Genomic DNA, 26,285 nt, shown 5'->3' with positions numbered 1-26,285 from the left:
TTCACTCACGGAATGTACAATAACACAGAGAGCGATATATTCGGCTTGCTCAGAGTTGTTGAAAAAAAGGACACCATCACAGCTAAGATAAGCCTCGAAGTGTGGAATTGTTGTTGTGTTATTGACAATTGAGCGAGTTGCTTCCCCTCTTAGAAGCCACCCAGATTCTTCGATTTCCAGTTCCCTGTGCAGATTCTTAATCAAATACAGAGAAAAAAAAAATCACATTACTAGTGACATATTTGCAGTGGTAGCTGTACAATAGATTTTTTAGATACAGTTGCATACAAATCCTTATTTATACAAACAAAAATTGAAATAGGAAAAGAGTGAAATGGAAACTGAAAAAAAAATAGTACCTTTTTCGGATAGATGGTGGAAGGGTGTTTGGATTGGATTGGTAAATTATCAGTATATTGCAATAATCTGCGTGGTGAAAATATGCACTTGGGGATTCACCGGCCAATGCATTTTCAATACCAAAATGTGTAACTCTCATTTCCTTCGTTGTCTAAATTAGTGACGTGTGGCAATGGATGTTTCTTTAGATTCAGAATGTTTGTACTGTAAAAACACATTAAGTAAGATAACTGTAGGGAAGGTGTTTCAGTCCAAAAGTTCCAACAAACGCTGTATCGACATTACCTAGCAGGCGCTAATGTTAGGTAGATGGCTGTGGCATATCACGCCCGTCGATGAATATCAATTGTTTTCTGGGGCCTGTGCTCCTTCAGCAACTGCAGCATGCACGTCAGATGACTTTTCTTTTGCAAAGTACTAGCAGCTTAATGGTACAAAATTCTTTTAGACGATAAGGGTTTGCTGTTTGTTTTTTGAAGAACTACCAGTAAGATTAATTACAGTTGTCCCTTCAAAAGCATCGACATCTTCATCTTCTTTTTCTTCTTGCTATTGGTCTGCGTTGTAAAAATCTACAGGTGGTGTTTAAAAATAGTTTGGAAGTTTATTATTAATAATGTTTCCACACATCGTCTGCCAAGGCTGTATTACCTTGCGTGTGGTTCAAGAATGGTTGGTTTTTGCTATACTAGGATTCTTTATTGGGTATAAACTCACCACTCTGGTGCAATTCAATAAGCCTCTTGGTTTCTTCAACATGGTCATCTTCCAAGAAGAATATATGAGTGATTAATGAAAAGATAACGTACAAGAAATATTTTTATGATTAAATACCACAAGTGTGATGGTAGAGAGATCCTTGCCTTGATGGGATTTCCCCCACACAGGCGTTTGGTAAAAATAATTGACCAAGTAAGTGGTAATAATTGGTTAACATTCAGACCAAAAAGCTGAGGCAATCTAGAAGATATAAAGAAATTAAAATTTTTGCCACGAATATTACGCAGCTAATTACGTCAAAGCAACAAAACTCAACCATATTCTTGCAAATCTAGAAAATATGTTCTAATTAAATCGACGAAAAATATCTTTGAGGTGTATCCCCCTGAAAAATAATGCCAAATCAACTATCGAGAGCCCCCTGAAACTGCGCTGTTCAATTGCCTAAGAGCTCGCTAGAGGCTAAAGGTGGATATTCGCATCAATATTGAATTGGCAGCAGGAACAGTTTCTCATTCATGACCAACAATCGGGTGCGTTGGCGAAAGAGCCGTTCAGTTCCGTTGGATAGGCCAAGTATCGCTAGCTGCAATTCGTTTAGTTCAGACACGTCTGATGAAGACAATGAAGGAGCAGGCACAACTGACGTATATAACGCCGTTCTGGCAGGCCCAACCATGGTTCTTTTGGCTGCCTTGTGTGAGCCAGCCTTTGTTCTACGAAGGAAGGATCTGCTACTGAGCCTAATGGGTAAGTAGTCGAGAAGCTAAGAGTACATCGTGGCGTCTAATCGTTTTCATCAGAGAACAAACTCGAAGTGGTAACACGGCCCCGTAAAACTAGAAACTTTAGACGTATTTTATGGGTACACCCGCTCATTTGAACACCCTAAGCCCCATGTTAAAAATGATCAACGTAACGAGATCTACAACCCTGTACTTTTCGTTTTTTATATATTAGAAAACCTGTCTTGCTAGGGAAGAGCTCTTATCTTTAATCTATCCAAAATTCAAATGTGTATTACTTTTAGTATTGTTTATATTTAATTTTATCACAACATATTTGTAAACATATTTTAACTGCAAGAGATGCAAAAAATAAAAAATAAAAATAAAAAATTAATAAACTTTTATATTATGTCGTCAAAGACTATCATTGTTGTGTGTAACACACATTTGGCATGATAAATGTTACTGTAGTACCTTGTAAATAACTAGGTGGCGAGGTTTTCCAACCCAATAAACTGTTTGAATACGCCATAGATTGTACAATCCAACAATTCAATTCAAATAATCCCTTGAAATTAGAAGAACCAACATCGAACTTAGAATAGTGCGATAATAATTAGCATGACGAGATTTGGGACGAATGAAATCACAAGACTAATTCTGTATAAACAGCTAGTCAAGTGTATCGGAAAAGAAAAGGAAAATCTTTAAGTTATTTTTGTGTGACGATCAAAGACCAATGAATCAGAAATGGAAATTTGAATTCCACAATCCAACACTGATAAACTCAATAGACTTCTCCGACGGTAGACACCCGTAATTTTGCAATGGCACCAAAATTTTCTGCCCACAGCATGCCGTTCCCTTCCTTGCCAAAAATAATTTGAAACCCAGACACCCTGAATTTATTAATAGATTATCCCAACACAACACCTGATCTGGTACGGGGACGTTCTGTACCAGATCATCTGTCCCAGACGTTCTGTCCCGACATTCTGTCCCGGGATAGAACGAATCGCACCGGGACAGAAAGGTTTGAAACGGGACAGAGTTGTAAAAAAACAAAAACAATTTCATACTCTTTTATTCCTGCATTGAAATAGAAACTTCTGTCAACCGCTCATTAACAGCCAAGGCTTCGGACTTTGTTCCTGAGTCAGTTTGCTCTGGCTGATTGAAGATCGATGAGGTCGGCCTCTTCTTAACAACTATTGACTAAATTATACAACGGCATTTTTGTTCCTCGTACCAAAAGGGCCTATAAGAGAAGAATAAAAGAGAAACAATCAAGACTGATAGAGATTACCGTATAGTACCTGAAAACCGTTGTGCCAGTCTTCAGTAGCTTATTTGTACGAACGACTAACAAAAAGACGGACCAATTCTCTGGCGGATGAACCTTTGAGGAAATCCACTGGCGATCCATATAAGCACACACAGCAATTAGTGGTCCTGTTGCTTAGCTCATTATATTGAATCAAAACTGCGTTTAACGAATTGATGAGGAAGAAGGGGGAGAGCAAAAAGACGGCACATTCTACGGTTTTCAGATGAAGTTGTTGACTTTTCCAGCTCTTCTTGGTCCATTCTCTTGCGGACCACTTGACACCAATGAAAAAAGCAGCCTACCAAGTCAACTCCACTATAGATCGATTTAAGGGCCTTCCACGTTGCTTTTTCGAAATCAAGCATCATCTGAATTACTTTAGGTGGACCCAATTTGTCTCGCTCAAACAGTTTGTTAATGGAAGAAAACAGGACAGTGTATTCATCAACAGTGCAATGGCTCATTAGAGCGAACACCACGGGCACTTGTTTGCTGCAATCCTTAATACTTGATCGACATACAGAGGGTGGGACAGAACGTCTCTCATTGGTACAGAAGGGTTGGACAGAAGAATCGGGACAGAAAGGCGGGGCAGAACGTCTGGGACAGATGATCCGGGACAGAACGTCTAGGATCCCCTGATCTCATGCTCGAAATCATTTTAAAAAACGACTACAACACCAAAAGCAAAACCACAACGACATCTAACCTCACGACAACCAAGATAACGAAAAACACTGTAATAAAATCATTACCATCAAGAGAAAACCAACATAGATCTGCCTCATCACCCAAAATCGTCAACCATTGCCCACACCCAAAACCATAACTGTCTTTGTACCCTTGAACTAGCGATCCCACCCGAATTGCATTTGATTCGAATCGATTCAACTTGAATTGCGTTTTTTGAGATTTTTCGAATATTCAGTTCAACTCGAATTGGAAAAATCAAATTCATATTCAGGCATATTCATTTGAATTGTGATATTTTTGGGTAAATATTCATAAAAATTTACCTGAATATTCATTTCCCGATTCATGAATATTCATTGTGAATATTCACGAATATTTTGGTCAATTCGTGTCAAATTTGATAAAATTTTTGCAAAGTTGGAATATTTTTAGTTTCAATTTCGACCGCTAGATGTGCCACCTCTTCATTTCTATAAACGAAGGTGATGGATACTGTTTGGGTGCTTTCAAATGGACCAATATTCTATTATTATTGAATTATCACTAAATCCAGTAGATTTAAGTGATATTCTACTGCAATTATTTAAACCAGTTAAAATTATGGATGTTTTAGTGTAATATTTCTTGCCAAATAAAAGAAATTTTTTTTTTATTATTTTTTCTTGATTTCATTCGAATCGATTCAAATTCCATTCGAATTGATTCGAATTGAGTTTTTGTCAATTCAAATCAATTCAAATTCAACTCTAATTGTATTTTGAAAAAAATTATTCAACTCAGATTGCGTGAAATACCTCGAATTGATTCGAGTGGGATCGCTACCTTGAACCATTCAACTCCAGTATATCCAAGAAGAGTGAACGAGGAACCTGATGACGATTCTGATGACTAAACCAATTCAATCGTTACATTCGTACAAATTAAAGCAATCTATGCCAGTGTATTCAGAGGCAAATTACATAAACTCGTACATAAATGATTTTGCTAAAAAGAGACCACTAAACAATGCAACACTGCCAACGCACCCAGCAGTAATAGACTGGAAAGCATTATACAAATTTATGGCCTTCATCATGCAGTCTCTCTATGAGTTAAAACCGGAAGAAAAAGCGTGGATCAGTGCATTAGTATAATCTTGTTATGTTAAACCTACAGAGAAAATGCTCAAACATAGTTCTCATCAGCATTTAGAAGAAGAAAACTGTGTTTTTTACCAAATTTCAGCCAGTCTTTGATAGAAGCATATTTAGATGCATTGTAGGATGTAAAACTGAAAGCAATCTGAAGTTCAACACAGTGGAAAATAGATAGCTTCCTATTAATGTTGAACATTTTCCACTTCGATTGTTATCGCCTCAAGATATAAGGTTAAGATATCGACAGCTGAATTTGAGCTTAAATGGCCCAATCAATAGACTGTTCTGCCAAGTCATTACGCGATCAATTTTATCTATTGTAAATTTGTAACTTAACCATCAAAATAAAACAGCTTTAATTTTACAGATGAATCAAGGAACAAAGTCAATGAACCAACGAAAAAGAAGATACATTTTTTTAGACATCAATTGGATTTATATGCGATTGTACAAAGTAACCATAATGAATAGCCCTTAAGTTCGCATTATCAAACCCATTAAAGAAGATGCCGTAAACAAACAAAGACCTTTAATAACAGTTTGAAGATCCCACTCTGAACATATTTGAATCAAATCTGTTGTTTGATCTATATCGATATAACTGATTTGATTCCTGACTGCACCCCAAATTGTCCAATTCATCCATCACATGAACACCATCAGTGGAAGTGTTTTTGAATCTACAAAAAAATAAATTATAAATTTTAGTCTATTCTTTACGACTCCAACATTTTAGTTGTTGCTGTTTTATATTATTGTTTCCTATTAAAAAAATTGTACATTTAAAATATCATTGATTTAAAACCGGATGTTCTTCAACGGATTAGATGCGAAGGTAGTCCTATTGCGTAAGTCCTAATCCTAATAGAATTATTTGGATATGCAATAATTTCTCTTTAAAAGTGAGTGGAAAAATTTTTGATTTTGCATTCTCATACTTTGGTGGAAAACGCTGTCGGTTTAATGACTCTCCTATTGAACTGTGTTCATCCCATTCGAGAAATCGTTAGAATTCCTTTAAGGAAAGAATTGTGCGAAAGATGCCAAACTGATGTCCCTCGACAAGTTAACACAGTGGACAAAGATAGGCTTGCCATAAATGTCGAAAAATAGTTTCAACAGCTGTATTACCGCATTAATGGCCCAAGCAATAGATTTTACTGCAAAACCATTGAACGCTCCATTTATTTTGGCAAATTTGTTTTTAACTACAAAATAAAAACAAATAATTACAATTAATTATCCCTGAGGTATATTTATATACGAAGGTCCTTAACAATATATAGGGTGTGGGGTATAGGGGGTAGGGTAGTAGTAGCTAGTAGTGAAATTCAGAGGGTTTAATGTCCATTTAGTTTTCCTTTATACGTTTCTTCCCTGAATGACCAATCGTCACCAAATTTTGTACATAATTCTGTCAAAATTTGATCCATGGCGCCATGGGGTTTTAATTTGTTTTTTTTACTGTTTAAAAAATTTAATTTGCGTATTTGTTACCTAGCTGGTTGCCGAATCCAAGGCAGTGAATTCGCTTTTGTTTGCTTAACCTTCCAACTGTCAGTGCAGTGAGTGCTCAGCAGTGTAAACAAAAAGAAAAAAAGTTTGAATCTTCCCTAGCGAGACAAGTTTTCATGATATGATATTGATATTTTGATGATATTTGATTTGATTTTTATTGTTCTTGTTCGATTTCGTCTTTATTGTTCTTTTTATTGCCTCTTTTTGTTTACTGTTTTTAATAAATGATGATCTTGATTTTAATAAATTTTTTGATCAAGAAAAATTTCTATTCCCCTTATTTTAACAGTAAGTCATCAACCAAGAAGTTGAGGAACATTTAAAAAATGTTTGATCATACTCATTTTGAAGCTCTGGGTCATCTCTCTCTTCTTCCCTTGTCCTCTCCACAGTCATCAAAATCTTTTGGCGGTCGTGAAGAGTTACCACCGATCTTCCACTTCCATTTACCTCCGAGAAGTGTAATTTTTCAAAAGTTACAAATTTTAAATAACCTAAATGACTTGATCGAGATTCGAACCCCGATCTATACGAGTGGCAGCCCGGATTGCTAACCATTAGACCAACATTGACATTAAGTATAAGGGAAAGCGTGGTCCGGTTGGTGTGTACACCAAACAATGTAACGAAAGACGAAGTAAAGCTATGGTAATATCGCTAGCGACGCTACCATCGGTATCGATTTCGAAACCGATCATAAAACACTTAGGTTATATGCCCGAATTAAGATTTTTTCAGCGGTGGTTTATCTAACTGCTGAGAGACCACATCCATTTCTTTATAGTTTATATGTAAATAATAATTTTTCAAATTCCATGTTACTATAGTAATAAATGTTGCTAAAACTTAATCTAAACATGAAGTGCGACGTGGGGTGGCGGCCACACCTAAGTCGCACAACTCATAATATTTTTTATTAACAGATTATTAGTCAATTAGTTATAAAGAATCAATTATGAAAGAGAATAAAGGGAAACAGAATTTTCCAAACGTTATAGTATGTATTAATCTACCATAACCTTTATTTTCTGTCTCTTTAACGTTTAAAAAAATTACCGAAGGATATTACCGAAGGAATCTTGTTTCAAATTTTATTTCTGTACGAAAGAACGAAATATCCAGGATAATCAACCATTAAGTGCACTTCGTTAAAACAGTCGAAGGTGACGTAGTGCAAAAAAAGAAAATTGAAGAGTTTGGAAACTGCGCATTTAGAAACAATTTGAATCAAAATTATTGTTGTTTTAGCAGATATATCTGAGTTAATATCATACTACACAGCTCTCTATCATCCTATACATCCATCTCATGAAGACCTGCATGGGTTATCGCCGAAAACCCGATTGGCAACAGTAAACCTGTATGCGCCACACCTTTTGACAAGAAAGAAATATACATTTTTTACGTATAAATTGTAACTTAGTTCAAGATTTTCGTGACTAAATTTATTCAGCATATTTTTTTTTTTATTTTGGTTTTTGGTTGCTTCAAAAATACCTTTATGCGCGCCTTTATGGTATATTCGACAATAGAGTAGGAAGGGGTTACATATGAAACCAAGATAATGATTTTTTCTGACCCATCCCTCAAGTTTATTTTCTTCCTTTCACAAGCTTAAGTAAACATACCGTAAAGGTATATTTGAAGCGGTACAACCCGCGGGCGGTGGCCTACATATTTATGGAAGCGAGTGTACTTTAGATCACCCACAGATAACCTGAAGACTTGGTATGGAACGGTAATTATGATGTCCAAAACACATCCAAAGTACATCATTTGGGATCAACCTAAAACCATGGGTGGATATCCAACGGCTATCGTGTGCCACTAGGGAACAGTCATGGCAAATGGAAAACTGTGTATTGATACACTACACAGATACACAGGAGACTACATACTACGATTCCATGCACGAAAAGTCTTCTTTGACTTCTATTTTTGATGCCGACACGGTCAAAAAGTCATCTGTGAAGTCGAGAATACTAACGCATTCTTCACCTGAATTAGTAGAGTAAGTCCCGCAAATATCAGCCAGGAAAATCCACGCCAAACAAATTCTCGATAGCAAAAAAGACAAAACATCCCGACATAGTCAGGCTTGCCATTGAGATTAAGGAAAACGAACTGAAAGAGATCCTGAGTCCCTACATTCCTCTAAATAATAGGAGTCCAAGGAGTAAGTGGATTTGTGGAGGTTTCCTTATAATATATGTATTCTTAAATATTTTTTTTTCTTCTCTACATTTTAGAACAGTGGACCAGGAGCCGACCTTACATTTTCAGTGATCCGACGATTACATATCCACCTTACGATATCGGGTTCGTTTTATTGTTTTTCTTTTTTAAAATATCTTGCAAAAAAAACTTACTTTGCAAATTTTTAACAAAGCCTCAGGAATTTTGGCAATACGTGTTACGTCAATGCAACCCTCCAAGCCTTGTTTGCTCTTCCCGGCTTCACTGACGATCTGGTTACGAGTTTCGAAGGCACTGGAAACTTGCCACACTTTGCTTCCTTGCTGGCCAACATGATAACCGCACGGAAGAAAGGTTTGTCCATTGAAGTGGACAAAATAAACGAGCAATTAGTGTTACGTGGTGTCCATTATCAATGTGTCTTTATAAGTTTATCTATTTTTAACAGAGATCTTGTCAAGAATTTGTGGATGCTTCATCCGAGTTATTCAGTCCGTGAGCAGCAAGATGCCAGTGAGTTCCTGATCCGGCTGATCAAGCAATTGAAATTGGCTTTACCAGCTTGGCCAATCAATCCAGTTGAATCCCATTTCGAATGTGAAATGATTGAAGTGGTCCATTGCACTGCGTAATTTTACGTTTTTCAAATAAATTCGTCTATCGATTTGACTAAATTTCGGGGTTAATAGGTGCGGCAAGAACAAAAAACGTACCCAGAAACACACGTCCATCTGCCAAAAAGTGTATCAAAATGATATGTTTGGTTTTTACTTGTCCTCATTCTAAGTGGCATTCCAAAATGGAGTAAATGGATTGGCATTATATAAAGCAAATTCATATTTTGTTTGATTGAATGTTATTTAATAATTTTACGTAACTTAGGCATACAAAATATTTGACTTCCCACTGAATTACATTGTTGTTTTAGTTTAGCTTCAAAACTCTTTTGCGTTTTCCCATGATCCCTGGGGTGGCAATTGCATCACAATTCACAAACACAATGCACGGCGTCAGCTACCTTATTCATTCTCATTGGCTTTAGTGCACCCTTATTTACTTTTAAGCTAAAATTTCATTGATTTATAATATTTATAACAACAAAAATTAAATTTTAAGTTATTTTCTTTTACTATTTCTGTTTTAAAATATTTTTCCATAGTTTTAAAATGTCATAGGATTTAAAAGCCCGTGTTATTGAATGGAATAAATCACAAGGTAATCGTATTGGGTAAACCCTAAAGATAGAAGAATCTTTTCGATTCAGTTTTTGGCTGCTAAAATGAATATGAACAAGCCCAGGATTGTGTAGATCTTCTCGTGCAAGTTTAACAACTCCATGTCGATCATCAGTAATGGTAATATGGGACGCTACAAAGATTTGTTTTGTTTTTTAATCTATCTGTATTCTTAATTGTCTTTTTCTAGAACTACAGAATTAAAAAGTAAGTATCTCAAAGAATTTTGAACATTGGCCCGTTTTTCAGCAAAAAGGATTGATTTCCCTATCCTTGAACGAAATAGATCAGAATAAGGTAATCCTATTGGTAAAGTCCTCGTGCTAGAAAAATAATTTGGATTGATTTATCTGTATAAAGAGAGAGCGACACTGTCCAATTTGGTACAGTGTTCAAGATAGGTCCAGTCTCACCTATCACCAAAGAAAAAATTGGTTGCAATTACATTTTTGCATACAAACTTACTTATCCTTCAGACTTCAGAAGTTTAGAAAGTCGACCGTGTTAAGTCTGGGTGCGTGACCATTAAGCCACGGCACTGTATTCCTAGATGAGCCAAACAAGACCACAAGGATGTGAACTACACGAAGGTGCAAGCGAGACTGCCGTCCTGCTCCCAGGCCCCACAGTTCCACCATCGTCGAACGGGGGAGACAGGGACATAACAACCCTCTTCCAAGCGGCAACATATACAAGGATGGAGCCGCTTGACACAAAACACAAACAATGCAAACATTGTCAGGGCTCTGAAAAGGACAGACATGGTACTGTAGTGTGGGGCATATAACGTAGGGTGGGGAATGAACTTTACTCATAGCCTGGATTGTAATTACGGGGGCAGCGATGGGGGGGGGGAGCACTCGCCCGCATAATAAAGATACAAAATTTCATAGAAAGTAAACACGGGTTGAAAAGTAACATGAACTTAACATGAAAAGAACATGAACATGAACGTGAAGTGAATGAATGATGTAACATGAACATGACGTACAGTGGCGCTGCAATGCAAGGGCGCCTTAAATGAATAGCGCGGTAATACAAAAGCGCCCTAATCAGCAAATCAAACATTTGGTTTGCGGATTCGCCCGCTTCGTCGGGGGATGATTGGCGCCGGTGGATCTGCTTGTTGACGAGCCGCGTCTGGACCCAGGGCTGGGTCGTCGCCGATGTGGCCGTCGTTGTTCGTCTCGTTATCGGTGCTAGCTGGTGGCGGGGCAGGTTCGTTGTCGGTAATCATCGGCCGCAGGTGTCGCCGATTCCGCCATAGCACACTCCCGCTGGCGAACTTGACCCGATATGAACTGTACTTTCCCACGCTCACGACGACGCCTCCTTTGTCCCATAACAGAGTCGACGTGTTTTGGACGCGAACCCGTGATCCGATGAGAAGTGGTGACAATGAACGGGCCCGCTCGTCGTATATCCATTTCACGGCTCCGTCGAGTTCCAGCTGCCGGTCACGGGCTTCCATGATTTCCCGCCATCTAGGATCAAATGAGGATTTGTGAGTGGGAAGGATGGATTGAAGTTGACGGCCGAAGACCATTTTGGCTGGAGACATCCCGTTTTCTCGCGGCGTGTTCCTAAATTCGAGTAGGCCTTGGAGGAATTCGTCGGAGTCGAGGTCCCTGGCAGGAGCGATTTTTTCGACCAAGCGTTTCATGGCATCCATCGCGGCTTCGGCATGGCCGTTGCTTTGGGCGTAATACGGCGATGAGTTCTGCCATTCCACGCCCAATTCCGTAGCGCGTTCTGGACGTTTCTGGCAAATTGTGGGCCGCCGTCGCTCCTGAAGCGAGTAGGGACGCCAAGGTCGACAAAATTCCCGGTTACTGCCTGAATTAATTCGCGTGCGGTCGGGGCGTGATGCCAGCGGTGGATCACCGGCCATCCAGATAAGCGATCGGTAAAAACCAGCACATGGAGGTGGACAGACTCAAACAGGTCCGCCGTTACTTCTTCAAAGACGCGCTCTGGTAGGACGTCACGGAGGAGGGGCTCTCGTTGTTGAGACGGGAGACGTTCTTGGCAGGCCTGGCAGCGTTCGACCATCGATACTATGTCGTTGTTCAGGCTGGGCCAGTAGATCGTTTGACGGGCACGTCGTTTCATTCTTACGATCCCCTGGTGGGCGGCGTGGAGTTTCACGAGGATGTCGCGGCGGGAGCGTTGGGGGATGACGATGCGCTTTCCGAAAAGCACCAGGCCGTTGTCCACGGATAATTCCTGCCGGATCGTCCAGTATTGTCGCACGGATGGAGCGGTTATTTCACGACGAGCGGAGAATCCGGCTTCGACGGCGGCTATGAGATCAAGATACGTTTCGTCGGCTGTTGCGACCTCGCGTAGGCTGTTGAGCAACATGTCCGTAGGTCGAAACGAATTTTCGAGCGACAGATCTGATTGATCGTCATCGTCCGAGCTTGTAGCGGTGATGGCTGCAACTCGCCTCAGTGTCATGGTCCACGCGAATGCCTGAACGTCGTCACTGGACGCTTCATCCTCTGGTCCGGGGTCGTTCACCGGAGCGCGTGACAGCGCGTCTGGAATCGCATGATCCCGCCCTTTCCTCCACACGGTTGTAAATACAAATGGCGTGAGCCTCTCTTTTAGACGTTGCAATTTCGGATTTTCAACCGCGTCCAAGGTGTAACGGTCCAAGATTGTTACAAGCGCCTGGTGGTCGATCATTAACGTAAAAGTTGGGAGCCCCAGCAAATAAAGTTTGCATTTTCGCATGGCCCATTCCACTGCGGCAAGTTCCAGCTCCACTGTCGCGTATCTGGTCTTCGTGTCGGTGCACCACCGCAAGTTTGCATCGACGAGCTTCCATACATCGTTGTGGCGCTGCAGGAGGGCGTATTCCATCCCGTTTTTCGGGAAGCATCCACCTGGAGCGCTGTGTCGAGTTCCGGGTTGAAATGAGTCAATATTGGAGGCGCCGTTAGCGCCGCTTTAACCGCAGCGAAGGCACTTTCGTGGTCCGGCGTCCATACATACGAATTCCGGGAACTCAGCAACTTTTTATTATTATTATGTATTACATTTATATAGCGCCTTTTCCATAACATGATCAAAGGCGCTTCAGTTTATCGAGATGTATTATACATCATAGTATATTTAACGTCATGTTTCTTGACACTATTATCAAGAATCTGTGCTGTGCTGCCATTACAGGCGCGACTAACAATTTGTTGACGGGTTCAGCTGGGGATCGAAACCAGAGCCTCATTGCCTTTTTCCAGAGCGTTGAAGCTCTAGTCCAAATCACCCCACAACCCCAACGGCCGTAATGGGCCCTTGGCGGCCGCTACGTCCGTGGAGAATCCCGCCAATTGTTCCACGAGCCCCATGAATGAGCGAAGCTCTGTAATGTTGGCTGTCCGGGGGAAATCCGAAATGGGTTTGAGTTTGTCCGGGGCCACAGCAAAGCCGCCGCGCTGGATCTGGAATCCGACCAACTCCACGGAACATTTCGCGAAATGGAATTTCTTTTCGTTCAAGGTGATGTCGGCATTTTGCGCGGCGGTCAAGACCGCGCGTACTCCCGCCACGTGAGCCGAAAAGGAGAAGTCAAAGCGAAGGATATCGTTGACCACCCATACTACCTGGGCCACTTGAGCGAAAGCAGCGTCCGCACGGCGATTGTATTCGTCACTTGAGCTGCAAAGACCCATTGAGGCCCGAAACAACTTATAGCGGCCCCATAGAGTCATAAAAATCGTCAGATGTTGGCTATCAAGGTGTAGCGGAATCTGGAAGTATCCATTGGCGGCGTCGAAGGTACTGAAGAACTGAGCGTCGCCGGCTATCTCCGCGACAGCGTCGCGAGGCGTTCTCGTAGGATAAGTGGGTCGGTGGACATGCTGGTTAAGCTTCGTGTGGTCCACGCATATGCGGATGGAATTATCCGGCTTCCTGGCCACCACTAAAGGTGCCGCCCACTCGGATGGTTCCGTCACCGGTTCAATGATGCCTTTGACCTGCAACTCGTCCAGCTGCTGCTTCACATTTGGGCGGTCGGCGAATGCGATGGGCCGCGCACCGTTGACGTAGTACGGCACGGCGCCATCTTTCAAACTAATAACCATTTCCGGCCCGTCCATGCATCGCAGCCCCTCGAACTGGTCGAATACTCTTTCAAATTCTTTCACCAGTTCCTCCCTCACGCTCTCTATGAGCTCGTCCGGATATTCTGTCGGCACCGTCGCGGGCGTCTCACTGCTAACTTCACTCTTCGAAACTGAATTGAACTGAGTACGGCGGATCGGCATGGGATAGTTCTCGGGTAAAATGCCGAGGGCGATGCAGTCATACCAGGAAATGAGCAGGCCGGATATTTCCGGGCAGATGACGATTGTTATTTCGGCGGTGACGTCGCCGTAGCTCGCCACCGCTGTCACTTGGCCGACGACGAGAAGGGGAGATGAGTGGTCCGCCATGACCAGGTCGTAGGACGACGAAGTTAGGTCCGCCTCCGTCATACCGAGCTGCGATAGAATGTCCAACCCGCCGACTGAAATTTCAGTCCCGCCGTCGGGTATCGCGTCATCGATGGTGGTACGCTGCCGTACCTGGCTATCCAAAATCCGTATTGAGACGGTAGGAGCACGGCGCCAGCGCCGGCTTGCATTTACCGACCCAACGAGGATCCGGCCAATTTTGCCCTTGTGTCGGGCTCCTGATGCACTGGATGCGTTGTGGGCCGTACCATGGTCACCATTGGAAGCGTCTCCACCGCCGTTCGTGCTGACATTTTTCCGCGGTTTAGTGCATCGTGGTGAGAAATGGTTGGAGCCACCACAATTATGGCAAGACTTTCCCATTGCTGGGCACGTCTCGCCTGGTCGGTGGGCATTCCGGCCGCACGATCCACAGGCTGGCGTAGACGACGTTGGCTAATTACCGCGCTGGCCTTGGCGGACGTGATGAACCACCGATTGATTGCTCAGCGATTTTTCGTTGATTCTCGCCGCTTCCTCGCTCCTGCACACGTTGATTGCTTGTTGAGCCGACGGAAATGGAGATAGGGCCAGCAATTTTCGCTTCGTTTCAGTATCGCGGACCCCCGCCATGATCCGCGTGGCGATGCGGGCGTCAGCGCAGGTTCCACACCGGTCTGCTGCGTCTGCCAGACGACGGAGCCGGATATAAAAGTCTTCAAAAGACTCGGATGTCGACTGATAACACTCATCGAAGGCGACCCGATCCAGCGCAATGTTTCTTTTAGACCGGATGTAGTCCGCGATGAGATCTAAAATTTCGTCGGGCGTAAGTGGCGTATTTGGTGGGATATTTAGTGCCACCTCGACCACTTGTTGCATTGAAGGATCGAGTGCCATGCGGAATGCCGCTGTTTGTTCTTTTGGAGGGTACGATGACAGCTGGTTCAGTTGACTCCGATTCCGCCATGTCCGCAGCTGCGGTAGTTGAACGTCGCCGTTAAGTTTGTCCAATCCCGACGGGTCAATGCGACGTCGAGCAGAAGGCAGAGCGGGAGGAATCGGACCAGCTGGTCCGGGACCCCCGCCACCGCCGCCTGCAGCACCACCACCACCTGCAGCGCCACCGCCGCCCCCTGCTCCACCGGCGCCACCACCGGCCGCTGCTGCGGCCGTGATCAAGGCTTGAAGTTGGGCCGCAATATTGGTCAATTGAGTTTCCACGGCGTCAATGCGGTTGCCAACGGTTGTAGCGGTAGTAGCCGCCGCGTTTGCGGCTGCCAATGCGTCCGCTGCTGTCGGTTGCGCCATTCTAAACCGTGAACGTAGGCGAGAAGAAATGGGGTCGTCGTCGGTCATACACACATAAACACTTTGACCGAAATGTTACACTCGTCGGTGACCCTGTGGTTCAAACCGAAGCACAAAGTTGTCACACAGATCGAGAAAATAGTCAGGAGATACTGCGCGCCAAAATGGGCAATATAGTGGCACCACGCGATGAAATGGTCGCTGTTGGGGCCCCGATTGGGCAGACCGACAACGATTGCAACACGAGTTCACCGGTGTTCACAGATAAAATGTTCCGCCTGAAGAATGGGAGGAACCACACGAAAATTCACACAACAAAATGGCGGCCTCCATAGACAGCATGGAAAGTGAGAACAATGGCGTCCTCCACGCACCGCGTGGGGAATATGGGCATAAGAATGGGTGGCATCCTAATATCGTAAATTTCAGTAAGTTGGTGAGGGCTTTAAGAACAGTAGGTTGAAGATAGCAACTGCGCCATGTTAAGTCTGGGTGCGTGTCCATTAAGCCACGCCACTGTATTTCTAGATGAGCCAAACAAGACCACAAGAATGTGAACTACACGAAGGTGCAAGCGAGACTGCCATCCTGCCCCCAGGCCCCGCAGCACCACCATCGTCGAACGGGGGAGACAGGGACATAACAGACCGGTTCAAATTTACGAAAAAATGAATTAAACCACACCACAACACGTTGCGAAAGATTAGAAGGAGGAAATTAGAACGAGAAACCTAAAGATCAAAATTTATGAAACACTAAGCATCCTCAACCCGATTAATTCACTCCTTGTCAGCGTCCTTTTTGAAGACAAACCACATCATTTTGACTAAGTAGACATCTAGTGAAAGAAAAATTGTCAGACCACACTTAGCGATCGAATCTTAGTAGAGCAGATTAAGGTTAGTATGAGGGCCGTAAACTTCCCCTTAAAATCATACCGAGTACAAGTCTTTTCTATTCCGACATCTGGCTTCAAATTATAGCAGTTACACCTACACTTTTGATAAACTATTTGAGATTATTCATTGATGTACAAAAGTCACTTTTGTTTAAATTCGATGACCAATTTAAAATGTAATGCTGCGTTTACAGTTTTCAGGTCATGAAAAATGGTGGCAGATAATGTTTTTGAATTTTCTAGCCATGCAATGAGTCTTTCACTCACAGAAAATTGAAATATTGCAAAAAGCTGTGTTTAACAATCATCGCAGGCAAAGTGCCCCGCGAGTCAATAATTGGGAAAAAACGGAAAAGGGGTTATAAACAATCACTTACTCAAAAATGGGAAAGCGATACCCTTTTCAAAGCCTGACCCTGAAAGATAAATGAAGACTTTTTGTCAGCTATTATGTAAAAAAAAGTTTCAAGACAATTTCAAACAGCCATTCAGAATCAACTGAGCATTTGGAAAATTTTGCTTCACCACCCATCAACTAGAAACGATGACACAGCAGTGGGTTCTATTTTACGTAGAGAAGCATTGCATGAGGATAGAGTTTATCTTTGGAATAAGCCCTATGCAGATGAATAGTTAAGAAAAATTTGCCCATATCTATTCAAGATTCCTTGCAGCAAGTGCTAAAAAATTCCTGACTCGTGAATCTCGATAAAGTTATCTTGCAGTAGGAACAAAAGGAACTGGATTAATATCAAATTTTTTTCGGTCAGCATGACCGCTATGAGCTTCATAATTGTGGATGGTACTGGCAGGACTTTAACAAAAAATATGATATTGTAACAATCCAATACCACTGCAAAATTCAACTTAAAACTGACAAAAATCCTTTGCTCTAACAAAAGTTGTCGACGCTACAGCACAAGTTGTGCTTGTGCGTCCTTGTTCTGAAAAAGGACTGAAAAATCTTATTGTAGGACAATTTGAACAAGCCATTATTCCACTCCGCAATATTATTGGATTTTCCTCTGACAACGCAAGTATCATGGCATTAAGCAGGTGTTACTACTTTTTAAAAGACCTGCTATCCCTAGTAGAACAATATATATTAAGCATTTCTTTTCGATATCTAAATATCTGGTAAATACATAAATAGTTAGATATCTTTCTGCATGGTGTCTTTGTATTGAGGAAATGTCACATCTAGAGGATATCTTGTTAGCAATTTGTAATGATTATTAAGAGCCCATTTACCTATTAACCGATTCACTTTTTATATTCCTCATTTATTGGTTATTTTTCATTTTTTATTTACCTTAACTGATTTTAGTCATTTTCGAATAGATATGAATAGATATATTTAAAAAAACATACAATTTTTTCTTTGTCTTCGAAAAAAATTATTTTTATCAACGCCTGGCGAGTCACAGTGAGTCCCGGCTTACATTGCAACCAACAGGCTTGAGAGTCAAGAACAATTTATTCAATCACAGTCAGCAGAGAAGGGGGAAAAGAGTTTCACTTTTTCATAAAATAAAAGGGACAGGGGAGATGAACAAAGGTTGTCATGGTGATATTTCATTCAACAAAATTTAATTTCCTGGTTTTTTTTTACTTCCTGATAATCACAGATGCCAACAAATGTCCAACACTCTGATGCACTCTACACCCACCACAGGAGTTATCCAGCTAAATTTATTTTAACATTTTTATTGTAATCTTTTAACTCAGTTTGTCTCCCATCTATTTCCTGTTTTTATTTCTGTTTTTATTCTGACCGTCAGTGCAGCCTACCAGGTTGCCCACGGAAGAAAAAAATCACGACAGAAAGTAAGTAAAAGAAAGCCATGAGAAAGGGGGAAGCGAATCCGTCAGTGATTAGCCAACATGATCCCGAATGATTATCTCGACAATAAGTCACCGATTTGTCAACAAAACTCTTTCCCTCCCTTCCCAGGCGCACCCCAAAGTCCTTTAAGTCTTTTAGTTGATGATTAGTTATGTCCCATACCCACATTAGAAGATATGTACTGTTTTTAACGGGTATGCGAGTTTTGAAACTATTGGTAATGTGATTCTAGCTTATATTGGTTTAATCAACAATCTCACTTCAACTATCAAGAAACGAATTGGAGCAGAATTGGTGAATCCGGCAAGTTAACAGACGCAAATCGTTCGAAATCCAACGATTTTGTGAAAGCTCTGCGGGAATCATTAGAACCCCTATTCCCTCTATAGGACTGTTCGACATCTTTTTTGAAATTTGTTTCCATAGCGGTAAAGCAGCCAGCAGTTGATAGTCAAATCCTTCTGCTACAAGAGCCCGTCTCGCTTTGTCTGTATAAATTCTAATGGAATCACTAGCGAATTTCTCCAGAAGGCTTTCGGCATAGCTTGCAAAGGTATTACAGTGGTGTGAGCTTTTCAGTATCTTAATGGCCACGTGAAATAACATGTAATAATCGATTGAGTCACCATAATAATAATGTTATGCCTATATCAATGCAAAATAAATAATACAAATTTCGTTCTTTCTTCAAACTTTTTTTATTTTATTAAGCCATTTCGGACCCAGTTTTGGACATTTTCGGCCCCGGCCCGTAATGGTTAAAAAGGGCCGAAAAGGTATGGGGCAAAAATGGTAGGGTCCGAAACGTCGGTATACCATTTTAACTATTGCTATATCTGTTTAAATTAAATTAACATTTGCCAGCAAAATTATTTGTTGACAGTCATACAGTGAAGTGATTACATTAAAATTATTAAAAAAACAAAACAATATTTAGTGTTTTTATTTTAAATACACACATTCTTTCAAAGTTTACAAAACAAATTGATCTAGTTGTAAAGTTAAAAATTTGTAACTTGAATTTGCAATAAATAAGCGCCAAGGAATTTTACCTGCTAATTTTTAGTAAACAAAAAACTTAGAAAAATTACGATATCTTTTTTAATTTGTCTTATGCGCAGGCAAATAGGTTAAATATAGAAATGCATTTACTTTTTTTCCAAGTTCATTCCTCAACAGAGAACGCCAAACCAAGATCAGGGGATATGTAGTCGTTTCAGGCATCCGATTTAAAAAAAAACGGAAACTGTTGTTCGATGTTCCTTTTGTATTTCTGTTCTATTGCCGTGATGGAAAATTCACGCTGGATATTCCACTATCCTAAAACTTCTTTAGGATTCGACAAGGAATTTTTTAAATCAAATCGAACTGTGAAGCTGAAACAAATAACTGAAAACCCTCATCAAAGTAGCAACAATTTGAAAATGTAATATTTTGTATTAGTTTGATCAAGGCTGGACCTCGAATAGGTAATACGCCAAAATTTGACTTTAGATATATGTCATTATTACCTGTTTATGTTTACATTAGCGTTCTATTCTGAGTTAATCTGGCTGGAATGTCAAAGCTGATTATTTTCAAGATTACCAACTATGTCAATATTTTTCTACAACTATCTTAAAATCTTAAAATATAATTGTTATTTCATAATATTTGCATGGAACTGTGATCGTAGGCTAAAAATCTTTGCCAATCTAATAATCTTACTAATCGCCTGATTTTGATGTCCAGGGCAAGAGAATTTTTCGGTGAACCAAATCGATCGCATCCTAGGACTGAAAATCCACCGATAAATTAAAGTGGTCGCAACAGTTCTCGCAACGGACTCTTGTATTCCGTTATGCTGGTCATGGATTTGATGCTGATTCAGCCAAATATGGAATCATCCAATATTCCATTATCGGCGGCAATGACAAAGATTTCTTTACCATCGACTCGGAGACGGGCGTTGTGGCCACAAAGAGCTCATTCGATTTCGCAGAGAAAAATTATTACAAACTGGGTGCATCCAATCCAGACTCGTCAACGGTCGGTCGGGTTCACATCACCGACTGCAACGAGTTCTTCCTCAAGTTCGTCCAGCTCGTCTTCCAGTTCACCGTCTCTAAATCGGTGCCAGTTCAAACTTAAACGGCCAAGATATTTGATCCGTCAACTACATGGTAAGTCCAGTGGATCACTCTCGCATTGTCCTGTCGGTTATGGTCAAGAACAGGGGTTGCATTCGGGGCAATGACATCGAACAGGCCCTAAACATAATTTCAATTCAAGGTGGCAATTATGCACTCGTCTTTGTCCAGCCAATTTAACATCCCAACTGGTCCACCAACTGGTGGAATAGGATCCAATAGGCACCAAATATGTCACCACCAGAGCTGTTGATAAGGACGAGTGGTCACCCAATATTTGTAATGGAGGGCGAAGGGTTACATTTTTCCTCAACGTAAGAAAATTAGAAAAAGGTAAAAACCAACACAGGTGCGTTTTAGCGTTATATCGAAAATATAGGGAGGGAATGTAACGTCAACCCATCTAAGAGATGTTATGTTGATAGATGTAATGTCCTCATCTCCGGGATTCGATAGGAAAACATACCCAGAGATTTCATTGGCTTTCGGAGTTGAATGGAAAATTTAAGGAAAAAGTGGTGATCGTGCCCAAACCTGGTCACAACCCGGGAACAGCCCAAAGGGTAAATTTTTCTCGACACCTCAAAACGACATTTTGCAAAACAAGTGGCACCCTGCTATTCCCCGAAACGACCAACATCTTTTCGAAAAAAAAACTATTTCTGCGAAACCCGTACGAAAGTTTTAGGTAATCGGATTTGTAACCAGCTAAAATTCAGCTTTTTCTCGCTAGAAATGTTTAAGTGAGAAAATTCTAGTTATTGGATGGCTGTTGTTTTTCCACACGTATTTCTTCAACTTGACGTTTCTTAAAGACAATGTTTCATACGGCAACGTTATTGCTTTCTTTTGAGTAGCCATCATTTTTCTTCATCGTGTGTTTTTGCTTCATCGCCGTTGACAATTTGTTGTTTCATCTTATCTCTTTTCTCATGGACTTCAGCAACTGGATTCTCTTTTTCGTGTTTACGAACTTCATCTTCAGTTTGGTCTTCATCCTCTGATTCTTCACTAGTGGAGTATATTACTATATGAACAGAAATAAAAACAATTATTCATTATTAATGAGTATCTTGGCAAACTACAAATGTTTAAACAATAGAATAATAAATGATTAAGGCTAAGTTGTAATCAGATGCTAAAGAAAAGTTACTTAAAGTGGCCAATAATATACCAGCTGAAAATTGTAACGCTCAAGTCAAAATTATTGTAACTACAATTTTACATATTTTACAACAACTGTAAAGCGGCGAATATTCATCAAGAAAGACTGAGAAAGATTTGCGAGGAAATGTAATTGCATAACAAGCAGAACAAGAAAAAAAAATGGAAATCACGAAAAGTGGTCGGAAAGACAGGATATTGACAATTCTTGGGATGTGAGGAGAGAAGAATTAATGGCTGCATTTATAATGCATGAAGCTCCAAATTTTTCACAAAGGTTTCATCAATGCCAAAAGGCAGTCTTAAGTTGTATACGATGTTCATCTTGCAAATAAGTTTTGTGCATAGATTTTGATTAAAACCATAACAAAACTAGGCCTTTCTACAATAGATCATGTTTGAAATTTGACTATTTTTTTTCCGCTTAAACCAAATCTTGGATGCCGACGATAACATTTTTGAAAAAGTATGCATGTTATTTACAGAAGTGTCTTTGAATATTTTGATAGTTACGCTTTATTATTAGACATTCTTGTTCCAGTCTTTTGTCCAATGGAATGCTCCAACTGTCTAAGTAAAGGGGAACAAAAATACCTCGCCGGTAATAAGTCGATTATGGTCATTACTTTTGATGGTATTACTGATTGTTAAGCAAACATATATTTTTTAATGAAACTAATTATTGTTTATTACGAAGGTTGATTTGATCTTTCAGATTCTTTAATCCAGTGTACAAAGTGTCTGCATAAAACAGAAGCCACGGTTGAGCTCTATCTCCAATCCGGTTTTTGGCCCGATCTCACAACGTCCTTGATAATATCTGTATTCGGAAGATGTTTTGGAATACTTGATTCACCTCGAGCATCAGCTACCTGGATCTTCAGAAAGGAAATGCTAAAAATTTGTGAAGTACTATAGAGAAAGAGAGGCAAGTAAGTTACAAACTAAAATAGATTTTTCTTACAAAATGTATCTGTAACTTACTTTATTGAAAATACTGAATTAAGATCTAAAAATCATATTAATGAAGGACGGCTTACTATAAAGAAATTTGATTTCATGAGTAGTGCCAAAAAACGTATGCTGAGTTGAGAGTTCTAGAAATTCCGCATAACCCGGTAAACCAAGACATAATCAAACAATATGGACCGGACCCCTCTAAAATCATTCGTAGAAAGCAGAATTCTCTCTCCTCTTCTACCATTTATCAATAAAAAACTTTGAGAGACCGAATTTTAAATAATTTAAATTCTCTTTAGTTTTCAAGATTGCGTTATTGTCACGATATCTAAAAGATTTTGTACCAGAAGCTAGATTATGTTACGTTTTTTTTTAATAAATTGTATACACGCTAGTAGGACAGATCTCGTAACGTATGATGCTACATATGACTCTTAAATATACTAGGTAAGCATCCATATACAAAAGGCTAACGGAGGGATAGAGTTGTAATGTAAAAAGATGTGCAACCAACGACGCCCGTTGCTTCGAATCCTACCTAATATCACTCACTGTCCTGACTGCTAGTCTTAGCAGAAAAACGATCGAATTACGCTTTGCTAATCGTCGACGAGCAAAAATGTATTTGTCTTGAAAACAGACGTACTAGTAGGAAGTTTTTTATACATTAACGAATCATAATTACAATAACGAATTATCCTATTGAAATAGACCATTGGTCAACGAGACCTTTAGTGATAAAACTGATAATGGGTGATAAAAATTTCAGACTCGTAACTTAAATAGAAATTATTAAAATATTATTTGTACATAATTTTACGTTTTTCAGCCTAGTTTGGAAATCCATTGGCTGCAAATATACGTCCATTTTTTTACGTTCATTTTAAGAGCAAAAAATGTAACACAAATGGACATCCACCAGGCTTGAAGCTAGAATTTTTTCTATCAGTTTTTGTTCAAAAACGTTGTTTTTGGGACGTCCAAAAACAACAAAAGTAACGCCCGCCTAGAACTCCAGCTCTTACTTGGTGGACGAGTTTATTAAGCACTGAAATTTTCGACAGGATAAGCGTAGGTGTCAGTCACAAATAAACTTCTGGATCTAACCTGTTAGCTGCTTGTCAAAAACAGAAATAGGGTGGGTGCATGAATAAGGGATTCGTTTGAAAAAATACCATTAAAATCAGTTTTTCACGCTGATTCTCATGGTATTTTTTTTAATTTAAAAAACATTTTCCCACGTTATCTCACTTCAAAGTTGAGATTAGCTCCCCCCATTTTAAAACGAACCCTACGCCATTTTTGGTGGGCGGTCCTTAAAATGTGATAAATTTCCCCCTTCCCCCCCCCCTTTTCACCCTTTTTCGTGCTGCCTATACCCCTCTTTTGCCCTTAGGGCCGAAAGTCGAAAGACGAAAAGGGTGAAGTTTAATTGTTTTTAAAAACCTTTTTTTTAACCTTTTTTAATTGTTTGTGTATCTTCCATTGCGGGCCCCTTTTTGCAATTGTAGATTGTTTGCTTGAATAGCTTTCTTTGAACCTCCAAATTCTTGATCTTGTTCTTACTCATCTTCTTCCTCTTCTTCTTCCTCATCTTCCTCAGAAGAATCAGAGAGCGATTTCTTGGAATCAGACTGTGATCTGTGTAATCACAGTCCCCATAGATCTTCATTCGAATTTCGAATCCTTTTCTTCCTCTGGATCCATGTATTCCACCTGTGAATTATCCTAAGCCTCTCTAGAAAACTACAAATTTTTAAGAGGGTTACATTGTAAAAAAGAAAAGTTAATTATTGAAATATTTATCAAACTTATGTTTTCTTCTATTACCTTCTATTTCAAGATTCTTCACATTCCTATGTCAGAGCATTGGAGGTAACATTAATGCAATCTGGGGCCCTAAAAGATAAAGTGGGATATTTTGGATTTTCACATATTAATTTTAATTTATTTATTTACTTACTTGCAGGGTCAAACGTTTTAGTTTTCAGATCAAGGTTCAAGCTCCAAGTCACTAGATTCCAAGTCGCGATGTTCTCCCTCGGCTGGATCGGTGCCGAGGTAAAACCTCGGCTTCCGCAAGGGCTAATAGTTGGATGGTACTGCCTAGGATGAACTGTAGGTGCTTGTGGGGAAGTCACGACTGGAATTGGATATAGGTTGATCATTTATAAACACATCTTCACTGTTCTCAAAGATAAGTTTCGACGAGTCTTTCAAGTTTACAGACTTGGGTCCGGGAGTTGTCCTCTTGCCTCTGTTTGAACTTACTGAGACTTTTTCGTCGAGCAGATTGTATAGCGGCTGCCTTATAGCTTAGAAGCTATAAGATAATTGAATCATTTATAGGTTTGGTTTTGTTATGATGAAGCCATAAAAGAGGATCATGAAAGCAAAAAAATAAAATAAAAACAAGGTTAGAACTAAGCAAACATTTAAAAGGTTTAAAGATAAGATATTTTTTAGAAAAGTACGATCTTACTCCTGAATGTGATGGTCTCGTAATCGAAATGAATCGCGTGCTATGAAGGAAGATAAAATAGTGTAAGCAATATTGACAGCAAGATTGATAAATATTTGACAAGAAGTGCAGCACAGGCTGCTAATGTATCAATTCAAACAAATATCGCCATATTTTTTTTAAAAATTGTTAATTCGACTGAAAATTTCTCAAATCCACAGAAGTTTTTTCTTATTAAAAAATTTACAAATTTTACATATCCGGGAAACATTTTGCCCTGCTATCAAAATGTACTGCACTTCCAAATAATAAAATAAATAATGTGTGTGAGCTTGCTACTTCTAGTATAGCTCCCTGCTCCCTTCATAATAATCCTAATGGATTTGACTTTCCTTAATTTCCAGTTCGCTGCATTTGTTGAATGTTGTTCCAAAGGAAATTTTCCAGTTATGTATTATTTTGACATGAGTTCGTCATATATTTCGGGCAGCTTCAGTTCAAGTTTATAACTAATCTCCATAAAAAAAGTAAAAAATATAACGTTTTAAAATTCCATGATGTATTCTCCCTCAAATATTTATTTGTCTCCTGTAATTACCTGTATTTTAGGAAAGAATTTGTTTGCTTTTATTTTAATTCATTATTCAATAAACTTTATTTCGATTTTTACCATTACTCCCAATTAGATGACCTACCCTAGATATATTTTTGAAGAAATGTTAACCTTTTGGCCAAGCAGTAAGTAATAAATTATAATTAAACGTGGAATTCCCACTTAATGTATCCTATTGCGCCCTCGAGTAAGACAATTTCAGCCAAAAAAATGCCAGCCAGACAATGCGGAATGGTACTACGGTGAGAAATATTTTTACTCATAGGAGGAATCTAATTTGGAGAAATTTATCACTGGGGAGGATTCTCACGAAGAAGAGGATCTTGGAGAGGTTCACTTCCTAAAAATACGCGAATTATTCCCTATCCTTTTCTCCCCTTGCTCCCAACCTCCAGATCCTTGGAGGGCTTCCTTTTATTCAAAAGTCATACGAAATATGTTTATGATGAGTAGAAGTGGGGACAGGAATCATTTGCGGGCACACGGGCTGTGGGGAACATAAAAGCATCCACTTTTGTTGATATTTTAAGCATTCAACCAGTTAAGAA

The 26,285-nt window shown here is 39.9% G+C and overlaps 1 protein-coding gene across 1 annotated transcript; it reads right to left on the bottom strand.

The window, feature by feature from the left end:
• Positions 1–10,973: 10,973 nt before the first annotated feature.
• Positions 10,974–12,781, bottom strand: LOC124342122 (uncharacterized protein K02A2.6-like). The gene is made up of 2 exons (XM_046795093.1): positions 11,747–12,781; positions 10,974–11,702 (listed from the first exon to the last, which is right to left on the bottom strand). Exons 1-2 carry the CDS (start codon positions 12,779–12,781, stop codon positions 10,974–10,976), a joined length of 1,764 nt encoding a protein of 587 aa, XP_046651049.1.
• Between the last annotated feature and the right edge of the window lie 13,504 nt (positions 12,782–26,285).

Source organism: Daphnia pulicaria, chromosome 6 (assembly GCF_021234035.1).
Source record: "Daphnia pulicaria isolate SC F1-1A chromosome 6, SC_F0-13Bv2, whole genome shotgun sequence".
Taxonomy (NCBI): Eukaryota; Metazoa; Arthropoda; class Branchiopoda; order Diplostraca; family Daphniidae; genus Daphnia; species Daphnia pulicaria.
The sequence above is the reverse complement of the archived record's forward strand: the minus strand, read 5'-3'. Positions and strand labels throughout refer to the sequence as shown.